The sequence below is a fragment of the Melitaea cinxia genome, chromosome 10 (assembly GCF_905220565.1).
Source record: "Melitaea cinxia chromosome 10, ilMelCinx1.1, whole genome shotgun sequence".
Classification (NCBI taxonomy): Eukaryota; Metazoa; Arthropoda; class Insecta; order Lepidoptera; family Nymphalidae; genus Melitaea; species Melitaea cinxia.
The window spans coordinates 9,333,248-9,345,450 of NC_059403.1; the positions used below are offsets into that span (position 1 = coordinate 9,333,248).

The window sequence follows — 12,203 nt, forward strand, 5'->3', positions numbered from 1 at the left end:
GAAGAACAATAAAGTTACTTCAGACTTGGCTCCGGCCTTTTGATATATCAGAACGAAACTTACAAATTCAGACTAGGCTGTATGGATTATAGTCCTTTGCCTTTCCCTATTGGGGATAAATTTTAAAACAACAACAATTTCAACTATTCTATGTAAAATGTTTTGAAATACGCAATCTCATTTTATTTTATAGTATACATAAATAACTTTGACCAATGTAGTGAATTGAAGACATGTTAAAATACATGACAAACTAAATTGTATCTTAAGACGACTATGAATATTTAAAAATGAATACAATAAAAATCATTAATATTAATTTTAACTATTATTTTTTGATCGGCGGATTGTTTCTTAGTTATCTTGTCTATCGAATATTTAGGTCGATTTCTGGTGATAACCCTTTTATACAAACAAAGTATCGAGTGCGAAGGCATACATGGAGAAGTATAGAATGTAATAAATCTATTCCCTACAACATTTACGTAAGTTCTTTCAGTCGTTAAAATGTAAGAAATTTTTATTATTATTATTATATATATTTTACACAAAAAATTGTTATGATTTCAGTGTACAGTTTGTGGTAAGCTTATGCTGCCTCTAGTAGGTCTTTTTTGCGAATGTTGTGCGGTGAGTGCATGTAAAAAGTGTCATCGCGTACTAGACAAAAAGGTTCGATGCAAACAAATCACATGGCCTTCTGATAAACCCTTTTTTCATCTTTGGGTTAATGGTAAGTTCCGATTTCAGTATTATGTATACAAATTATATTTTTTAATAAACTTAAAAACTACCAATTTTTTTAGTGGGTTCTATTTCCAGAAGTAATGCTGATCATAATGAGGAAACTGAGAATATAAAAAAATACTTTTGCTCATGGTGTCAAAGAACAAAACTAAGCCATGAAACTTTGTGTGAAACAGAGGTATAAAAAATAATAATTTTTTAAAAGGTTGGAAAAATTAATTTAATGCTAATGCCATTTCAAAAATATTTAACTATTAGGAATAAAATACTATAACAACAATAAGTAATAATTTTATTTCATTTTTTCTTTATCATGTTTTAGGAATGTGATTTTTTTAAATATCGAGATATAATAATACCTCCAACTAATGTTCATATTGAAAAAGGAGAAATTATTAGTGTCAAACCACTCAGTGATGATAATTGGGAACCATTAATTATTTTTGGTTAGTGTTTACTTATAATGTTGCATTAATTTAAATTTAATATTATATAACAATTATGATCATCTTTATGTATTTTGATTTATATTTCAGCCAACCGAAAGTCTGGTAGCAATAGAAGTGATGAAGTTCTATCCATATTTCGAGGACTTCTTAATCCTCTACAGGTTTGATAGATATTTATAAATATAAACATATATACATTTAAAGAGTTATGGTTAAAAGAAATTTGTATTTATATGAAAATTTGATATTTGGTTGGTATGGTATGGTTAACACGGGCTGGTTTCTGCAACTCGACAACTTTGCGCCTATTTTGCGTGAGAAATTTGATATTTATTAAGTTCTGGATATTGATATTTAGCATACTCTTTATATTTTTGTTTAGCTCCTTATTCATTCGTTGGTCTAAGTTCCGCCTAGTTTTGAGGATTAAAAATTTGGTACAAAACCTAAAACACAAATTTCTATGTAAAAGTAAAATAAATAACTAAATAAATTATTGTCATTAAACCTTGGTAGTAAAATGTGCTTATGTTTTAGAAATAATTTTTATCTATACACTGGTATAAAACTAGACAAAATATACTATAATACATAAATTACGCCATAATTATCAGTAACCAGATGGTTCTACTGCAAGCTGTAATTATAATTTATTAACAACCCCTTTCCACTGTGTCAATACCATACTTTTAATCCCAGCCATTTGTTTAAAAACGAGGTGTAGTCATATAATTTACGTTCAATTTTAGATAATTGATGTAAGTGTAATGGCACCTGAGCATGTAGTTAAATGGCTACCAGAGCATTGTAAAGTGCTTGTCGCAGGTGGAGATGGTACCGTTGCATGGATTCTTAATACTCTTCATTCCTTCTCACATATTAAGGTATTTAATATGAATATGTTAATTAAATTAAAAAAAATTTTTTTTTGAAATTTCGGTTAATGTTTAGTCAAATAAAAAAGGAAACAGAAATATAGAAAAATATGTAATCGCTTATAAACTCTTGGGCTAGACAGTTGTATATCACAGAACGAGAGTGCAACCACGTCCCTGTGACCCCGCTCAGACGTGTTGAAGGAACACCCCAGAGGTTTTAGTCCGTTATAAATAATAAAAGTCGTTTATAATGGGTAATTCATCATTATCATTACAGCCTATACAGTCCACTGCTGAAAATAGGCCTCCACAAGTTTACGCCAAAAATAACGTGAACTCATGTGTTTTTCCCATAGTCACCACACTGGGCAGGCGGGTTGGTGACCGCAGTATTGGCTTTGTCGCACCGAAGACGCTGCTGCCCGTCTTCGGCCTGTCTATTTCAAAGCCAGCAGTTAGATGGTTATCCCGCCACCGGTCGGCTTTTTAAGTTCCAAGGTGGTAGTGGAACTGTGTTATACCTTAGTCGCCTCTTACGATACCCACGGGAAGAGAGGGGTTGGTTAAATTCTTTAATACCATAGCCACACAGTTATTACTATAAGCTTTAATGGGTAATTACTATAAGCTTATTACAAAAAAATCTCTAAACGTAATATTCCATAGTTATCGCTTTAAACCCCGCCCTAAAAGCCTTGGCGAGACTCTTTACATCGTCATCCACCGAAGTACCGCACCGGAGGCGTGGTCAAGGAGTGTGGTTTTGCTGTTCTTTAAGAGAGGCGACAAGTCTCTGTTAAAGAATTACAGACCGATCTCACTTCTGAGCCACGTCTATAAGTTGTTTTCGAGGGTTGTTACGAATCGTCTCGCCAGAAGACTTGACGAATTCTAACCACCAGAGCAGGCTGGGTTTCGAAATGGCTACAGTACCGCACCACACTCACACTGTTCGGCAGATTATTAAAAAGACAGAAGAATATAATCAGCTGCTGTGTATGACATTTGTGGACTACGAGAAATACTTCGACTCAGTTGAGACATGGGGCTGTTGTCCTGGACTCTCTGCAGAGATATCATATCGACGGGCTATATATCGAGGTACTGAGATGTATGTACGACGCAGCGGCAATGACCGTTCATATCCAAGACCGAAGAACAAGACCCATTTTTCTCCGGCGTGGGGTAATAGGGAAATGTAATATCACCGAAACTGCTTACCACTGCGCTGGAGGATGTCTTTAAGACCATGAATTGGGAGGGTGGGGGGGGGGACAAGGCATCAACGTCAACGGGGAATACATCTCTCACCTTCGTTTCGCCGACGATATTTTCATCTTTGCGGAGACGTTGGATGAGCTAGGCCAAATGCTGGCCGGCCTAAACGAGTCCTCCCGGCGAGTCGATCTCGGTATGAACTTGGACAAAACCAAAGTTATGTTTAACAATCAAGTTATACCGAGACCGGTATCGGTCAATGGTACCCTTCTCGAAGTTGTTCAGGATTATGTATACCTAGGCCATATCATCCAACTAGGCTGCAACAACTTCGAGAAGGAAGCCGTTAGGAGGATTTGGTTGGGCTGGACGGCAATTGGCAGGCTTCGTCGAGTTTTCATTTCGAAAATTCCGCAATGCTTGAAGACACAAGTCTTCGAGCATGAAAAACCCATGAGTTCGCACCAAAAGGAACACATTGCACCATAATTATGTGTGGCTGAGGCTTACAGCATAGAAGTTATTTCATTTTTAATAATACTAACAAGTTTTAATGCACAATTAGTGTATAATATTGTTATTATTACAGGCTTCAGTTGCTATTCTACCGATGGGTACTGGGAATGACTTAGCGCGGGCCCTGGGATGGGGTGCTGGGTGTTCAGATTTAAATGCACATTCCATTATACATTCCGTAAAAGAAGCAACGCCGCAAATACTAGACAGGTATTATAGAGCCTCTTTTATATTGTGTTGTATTAGTTGTAATATTTTCGGGAACAGTGTGAACAAAATATTTAAATATATAATACTAAAATCTGTTCTTTTTTTTTTTCGCTACGGACTAAATTGACACATGCAAATGTCAATTTAGTCGAAATAATGATACCAGCTTTTTATTAATAGCATTGAACTGCGATACCGGTTTTATGAATCGTAACTTATTAATTTTACCACATCATTTTATTATTATTTGACAATAGATGAATATTTTAAAAATCATGGTAACTATGGAGCATCACAGATGATAAAAATATATTTATCAATTTTAATTACTTATTACACTGAGTAAATACGACAATTATTATTTATTTGTTGTTGAAGAATACGCAATAACAAGTTTTTAACAGGAACTACACTAGAAATTTGTCGATGGACCAATGCTATAAAAAACGAAAACACGGCGCCATTTTCAATATATGACATTCGTCCTTCAATCTCTGAAGTGTTCGAATGCGCCCGTTTTCGTATGCGATTTCACGTGTTATTTGTTTCCTTTTCGTTGAGTTTGTTTGTTTTGTTTTTTGTTACGTTGTTTTTTTTTTATTGTGAAGGTTAGTTATTTTGTTTGAGCCATATATAATGGACGCTCAGCCCTCATAATCGTCTCGTAAGCGCGATAAAGAAAACTTGCTGCCCAGAAAAAGACAAGCAAATTTCTTTCGCGTTCCAAAAGTTGCACATTAGGCAAATTATAAAGAGAAACTGGACGATTTCACTCTTTCGGCTATACGTCGAAAAGTGTACGATTTCTTTTATAGAAATGAATCACCGTCCTTGAACAAGGTAGTATTATTATTTTATTTTTATTAATTTAATTTTTTCAATTTTTGTCATTCATTAAACTTTTTAGTTCTATTAGACTTTTGTGATTACTTGATCAGATAATTTTGATGACTCAGAACTCCCGTCATTGTCTCCAAGTAGTTTGTATAAAATATTAAAGCATCCGAACTTCAAATATATGACTAGAAAATGACGCAGTGCATTAATCGATCGTGAAGACAATTTTATGGCGTCATCGGTACCTGAACACAATAAAACAATACCGCAGAGAAGGCCGGTCTATATATTATCAGGATAAAACATGGATTAATGATGGTACGCACATACATTATCATTCAATTTGTTCTGCGGACCACATTTTGTGTATAATTATTGAAAAAATGTTAATAATTTTAGGCCATACTGAGAGTAAACATTGTGTGGATACTAATATAAAATAAAAACGGCAGGCTTTTTTTAGAGGATTTAACATCTGGGTTGAAGGGCCGCCGAGCAAAGGGAGAAGACTTGCAGTATCACATGTAGCAAGTGAGGAAGGTTTCGTGAATTATGGAGAATTGATCATAGAAGCAAAAAAAGGACTAGAAGATTATCATAAGAAAATGAATGGCGACGAATATGAAAATGGTTAAAAAATATTCTTCCTAAATTAAAAGAAAATTCAGTAGTTGTTATTGACAATGCTCCGTACCACGCCAGAAAATTGAAATCGTTACCTACTTCCAACTGGTGTAAAGATCAAATATAAGAGTGGCTAAAGTCAAAGAAGCACAATAGCCTTTGATAACAAAATGTTAAAAGCTGAACTAATGGAAATTGCACGACACCATAAAAAACACCACGAGTCACCATTTTGCGTTTGCCTCATTGCATTAAAAATGTAATTGGAGTTGAGGACAAATGTGTACTCTAGGCCATATTGTCGACGACATTAACGACAGACTTATTATTGAAGTAGGTGACGACTCTGACGATTCGGCACATTCGGGTACGGAGTCATTGCCTGATTCTGATTATTAATTTGCATGTGATTACTAAGATTAATAAATACTTAAAAAAATAAGTGTGATTCATTTATCATATCTATACATTAGCCATAGGTACATTATGTAGGTATGCTTAAAGGTACATTACGGTTGTTGCCACATTCTAAAATTTTAAAGACACATTTTTTGTAATTATTACTGAAAAACGATACTGGATTGTAAATTATGTAAAGTTACGGTAGTGGCACATCACTATTAATGATTTGCAAAAAACTAGTAACACAGCTTATGTCAATAGTCCGTAGCGAAAAAAAACAGCTAGCTGTCCACACCGACTTCGTTCTGTCAAAAGTTAATAGTAAAAATTTCTTTAATTTTAATTTTTTAAGTAACCTTCCGTGGCCCTTAAAGAATATACAAAAAAAAAATGAGCTGAATTGGTCGAGCCATTCTCAAGTATTGCACTTAGCAACATTCATTTTTATTTATATAGTTACTAGCGACCCGCTCCGGCTTCGCACGGGTATAAAATATAATTATAGCCTATGTCATTCACTGAAAAAATGATTAAAATCGATCCAGTAGTTTTGATTTTTTCACTACTGCCCGTGACGTCTTTAGAAGTATAGGTCTAAAATCCGAACCTAAGTCGATCTTCACGGAGCTGATAATGAAATATACTTTACAATAAATTTAGTATATTAGATAATATATTGACGCCGCGTTGGTGCAGCGGTCACAGCCATGGAATGTACCTGTTGAGCTGGCGGTTGCGGGTTCGATCCCCGCACATGACAAACGTTTATATTGGCCATACAGGTGTTTGCCGTGGTCTGGGTGTTTGTGCAGTCCTAGTGGGGTCCGTGCCTCGGAGAGCACGTTAAGCTATCGGTCCCGGCTGTTACCATGTACACCTGATAGCGATCGTTACTCATAGTAGGGAATATATCCGCCAACCCGCATTGGAGGAGCGTGGTGGATTAAGCTCTGATCCTTCTCCTACATGGGGAAAGAGGCCAATGCCCAGTAGTAGGATATTACAGGCTGAAGCGACATAATATATTAAAAATGGTTGCCTAAAAATCTATATGGTAAAATTTCGCGTGACGTATTTTATGCATGACCTGTAAGCATGAGTTTTCTAAATTTTTCTTTCTGAAAGTGGTCATAATGACAGAGGATTTATGAAAACGTACCTGATTGGCAATTTTTGATTAGCGTCTTTTAAATCATATTTTTATTTTCGTAAAAACTATTCTCCCAAACAAAGAACGAAGTATGTAACTGAACCTAAACAATAAATGTTTAATGGATAATATGCTATAAAAAATTGGATTTGTCGCATTATATTATGTCCGCTGTTAGATGGAAGGTTACGATAAAGCCCCGGCGACGGCTGGCGCGGCGCGGCTCGCGTGTTCTGTTCGCGTACAACTACGCAAGCGTGGGCGTGGACGCGCAGGTCGCGCTCGACTTCCACCGCGCGCGCTCGCAGTTCCTCTACCGGTACGCGAGCCGCTACCTCAACTACGTGAGTACTTACTGTCACCGCTACTGTTACCGAGCTATTGGTTGCACGGTGTGTGTCACGTGGGCGTGGACGCGCAGGTCGCGCTCGACTTCCAAAAACAGAAGCATCACAAGCGCGTTGTTGATCTTACCCCTACCCTTGTAAGATATTTGGCTGCCTTTCAGATTATAGGAAAACAACATTACATGAGAGTATATTATTTGGCTTTGATCTGATTACGGATTTTTAGCGAGATATGTCCTACTGCGCTCTAGGTAGTTGTAGAATCATCAAAAAAGTATAAAAACTGAAAATATCTTTATATAGCTTAAAATATAATTATGCATTACACATAGTTGGCGTACGCGCTGCTGGGCGTGGGCCGCGCCCTGGACGATGGTGGTTGCGGTGGGCTGGAGAAGCGTCTGCGCGTGGGGCTGGGCGTGGGTGGCGAGACACTCCCTCTCCCCCCCTTACAGGCCCTCGTAGTACTTAATATACCTTCCTGGGGCGCCGGGGTGGACCTCTGGAGTGAGTGTCTATTATATTCTGCTTATATTACTTATTGAATTTTTTTTTTATACTTTTTGTGGTTCCATTATTCAATATCGGCATTGTATAGACTGTAAATTTGTCTGTTTCGCAATGTTGTATATTTTACTTAAAAATAGGTAAACATGCTAAATGAACTGCAATGGTACTTAAACTTAATATCTCAATAATATGTAAAAAGAAAAACACATTATACTTTTGTAAAGTGAGCGTAACTCAATCGACAGCCTATTGAATGTACAAATAGGAAATGTATCAATGGTTCGGTTTTTGTGACGCTAAGTCTACTTTACATATTAAATGAGTATACATTTCGTTTATTATAGGTTTGGGCAGTGAGGAAGACGTTGGCGATCAACACATGGACGATGGAAAAGTTGAGGTAGGTTTTTTATCGTTATTTCTAAGTACGGCGGTACTGTATAAGAATATTTATGTTAATAAAATTAATTACAGCTTTCTTGACCATGATGCTTCACTATACATAGCCGGGCTCTAAATAATGTTACAATTAAATATAAACAAAATATTACATTTGTATTTGGAATCTGTAATTTTTATATGATTGTGTTTTTTGTGTACATTGTGTTTTTTATTTTCGCGTCAATACATTGTAAAATATTTTGTGATGCATGATTGCACTATACAAAGTAGGTATAGAGCCAAATACATTTTGAGAAATACATTAAGACGCGATCTTTCGACGAAAATTTATTATGCTATCGATATGACATATGAAGTGTCTAAACCTTATAGAAGATCAAAGCTAAATAATACTCGTCTTAAGTAGTATTATTTACCTGTGGTGTCTACAGTAGCCAGAGATCCTGGGGAGAGTAGGCTACAATCAGGGGGCCCGTACGCTTTTTTGCCACCTTTAAAGTATTATATATTTGTTTAGGTAGTTGGTGTATCGTCGTCATTCCATATAGCGCGACTTCAGTGCGGTCTAGCTGAGCCGTATCGATTCGCGCAGACTACCCATGTTCGAGTAAGTTGTCATATTAATATTTCTAAAGAAATTAGGCAGAAAGCTAAATAGTATAAAATATGTACACTTGCAACATATTATTATCAGTAGTCGCTTGTAATCAAGGCTATTAAAATCGTCTACTCTAACTTTTTAATATTAAGAGCCATTTCACAAAAATTGGTAATAATCCGCGGAAATGAAACATTTTGACGTCGTTAATTTCAGTATTGGATGCAATAATATAATTTCTATTATTAAAATTTAATAGAGCAACCCTTGTTGTAAGGGAATAAGGATAACAATTTTGATATATATTATGTGTATAAAATTATTAACCTTTTCATCAGCCTCCTCCCTGGGTAAACGGTCGCAATGTATACTTTGAAGTCCTATTTTTCAATAACCTCTACGTTGAGACCATTTTAAAAAATCTAATATCTAATATCGTAATATCTGGAATATAATTTTGTTGAATACTAGAACAGATTTTTATTCCATTTGTATCTCTATTAATCGATAAAAAAAAAATTAAAGTTACGAATATTTTCCAAATAAGTACAATTTTAAAAGCGATATTTTTCTTAGAAAACTAAGAAATTTTAACGAACTATCTTCATCAAAGTAAACTTACATCATATAAATAATATACAAAAAAAAATAGTTATAAGATGTAATCATTTTTAATACATTTTATATTAAATAATAAAAAGATAGTATACATATTACACATCAAGCCCAGTAAATCAGTCGCCAGCGCTCTTAAGGTGGCCATTCACGATTAGTTTAACTGATCAGTTTTTGGCGTCAGTTAAACTGATCAGTTTTTCGCGTCAGTCGAAATATTTGTCCATTGACTGGCGTCACTCCGGCCCTTCAGTTTTCGTCCAACCGGGCCATTTAAAGGACGTGTAGGTACTATCTATTTTTGTTGAGAAAAAAAAATGGATTCTGATTCCGAAAAAGAAACATTAATTCTTAAAGCTTCCAAAAAAAGAGGAGGTTCTCAATTCGACCTTAATTTTTTTTATGTATGTTACTTCAGAACTTTTGACTGGGTGGAGCAATTTCGACAAATTTTCTTTTCATCGAAAGGTGGTGTGTGTCATTTGGTGCCATTTAAATTTATTTGAGACCTAACAACTGCTTTTCGAGTTATATCTAATAATGCGTTTTTACTTGACGCTTTTTTCGTCGACCTACGTTGTATTATACCGCATAACTTTCTACTGGATGTACCGGCAACTTCCGTTTGCCTCGCCTGATCACACTTTTCGCAACACTCTCAGTACGTATTTACCAGCTTACTTCCTAAGTCAAGCGTGCGTAAAGAAGTTTTACTTCAAAATATCGAGTGTCGATATTTAAATTTCAATATCGAACTATCGATTTACGCGGATGGATTTACGTGGCGCGTCGTCAGTTAAAACTCTGGAGCGATGGTTCTACACACACGATCAAATTTTGGAGAGCGCGTAAAACTGATCAGTTAAACTGATCGTCAATGGCCCCCTTTAGAGGTAAGGTCCACGCCAAATTCTGCGCAGCCGTCTCTTTCGCTCACACGTGCCAAGCGCCTGTTGTTATAGTGAATAAACCGCATTTGATACTTTCATAAAAATAAAAACATATTATGAAAATGACTGTAAAATAATATAATGATAATTTCTGTAAACAATCTATAATTTAATTTTTTTTCTCACATTATCAATACAAATAGGCATTTCAATCTATTTGTCTTGTTATTTGTTAGTTAATATGTTTGTCGGTGTCATTGAGTTTATAAAAAATTAAAACCGGCAAAATTTGATGGTCTACTTTCATCCAAAACTATGCAACTAACATTCACACACAGATTTTCTGGGGCATAATAAAACGCTATTTTATTCATATCGTAAATATTAGATTCACTCGTAAAGTCAAAAAACTAAATCAACTTAAAAAAAAAATGTTTCATAAAATTGATTTTTTATTTTAATTTTAAATTTATTGACTGTTGTTATATCACAGACTTGAATTTTTTAACAAATTAATTATGTAAAAAACATTATACCACAGTTATTAATTTTTATTATACATTAGAAAATGATCAAGATGGTATTTTGGTTGTCACACTATACTAACTAGCACAAAGATCACGCGGCTCGTTCGACTCGCGCGATGCGACCAAATTTACCTAAACTTGCAGAGCGAAAAATTGTGAAATGGCTCTTAATGTTTATTAATATTAAAATAACTCTAGATCCCGATAACTGATGATTATTACTGTGATATTAGCATATGCTGTTTTCAAGAGAACCGTTAAAAATGACGAATTTATTAAAAAGATAGAAAGTATAAAAAATGTTTACTTTCAGATCGATTTAGACGGTAGTTGTGCGATGCAAGTAGACGGGGAGCCGTGGATGCAAGGGTCCGCCACTATACTCGTAGAGCCGGCTGGAAAATGCACCATGCTTCGACCCGCCTCCTAAAATGTCTATGTTCCTTGAATATTATCTATTGTTTTTACGCCTTATTTGGCGGTGTAGTTAATGGTCCTAAGCGTCCCTTAAACTACGAATTGCTATTGATTAAATGTACCAGACGTACTGTAAGTCATTGTCAAAACTATTGACTATCGTTGAAAGGTGCAATTGATGGTGCAAATTTCATGCTGATTTATTGACATATTAATAATACTTCGACCGATTAAAGCCCGTTTTCTATATTCTATTAAAGAATGATTTTTATTAATTATTTATCAATAATAAAACGCAGTTGACAATTGTAATGTTAATTGCTCGACTCGAGAACACTTGATACTTATATTCAAACAAGGGTAATAAGGAAATGCCTATGATCTTATATTTTTGTTGTTGTTTTGTAAAATTGTGTCATTAAATAAATTAATATTTTTTGTTTTTACACAACTACGGTAAGCGATTATTACCATAGCTTAGACACCTGCAAGACATCGCAAGCACGTTGCCGACCCTACCCCCAATCCACCCAGGAGCTCTTGTCACTTAACACACTACCTACACCTACCTTATGCGAATAATTATGCCAAAAAATCTGTGTCACGTAAATATATTCACTTGTTACTTAATAAATATTGGTGTATTTACGGTGTGGTAGCTATGTAGTGTTTTTAACGTTCTTCTCCCTGTCGTGTTATGTAAAATCGTCTTGTGATGTACGTGTATCGCATTTTAAAAGTATTAAATATATATTTTTTTGTTGAATCTCATGTAAGTGTTTATTGGTGTATGTCTATGAATATGAATGTAAAATATTGATGTCCAAAAATAGATGTGCTGTGAAGTCTTAAAATAAATAATACTC

At 35.1% G+C, this 12,203-nt stretch overlaps 1 protein-coding gene across 1 annotated transcript; it reads left to right on the forward strand.

Moving 5' to 3' along the window:
* Positions 1 to 314: 314 nt before the first annotated feature.
* On the forward strand, positions 315 to 12,203 carry LOC123657339 (diacylglycerol kinase epsilon; the record flags this gene model as incomplete). The annotated part of the gene is made up of 12 exons (XM_045592906.1): positions 315 to 485; positions 571 to 733; positions 807 to 925; positions 1,070 to 1,193; positions 1,284 to 1,357; positions 1,946 to 2,080; positions 3,882 to 4,018; positions 7,210 to 7,375; positions 7,711 to 7,885; positions 8,233 to 8,288; positions 8,808 to 8,897; positions 11,234 to 12,203. Coding segments are annotated over 12 exons (1,527 nt in total), but the record flags the coding sequence as incomplete, so codon positions are not given.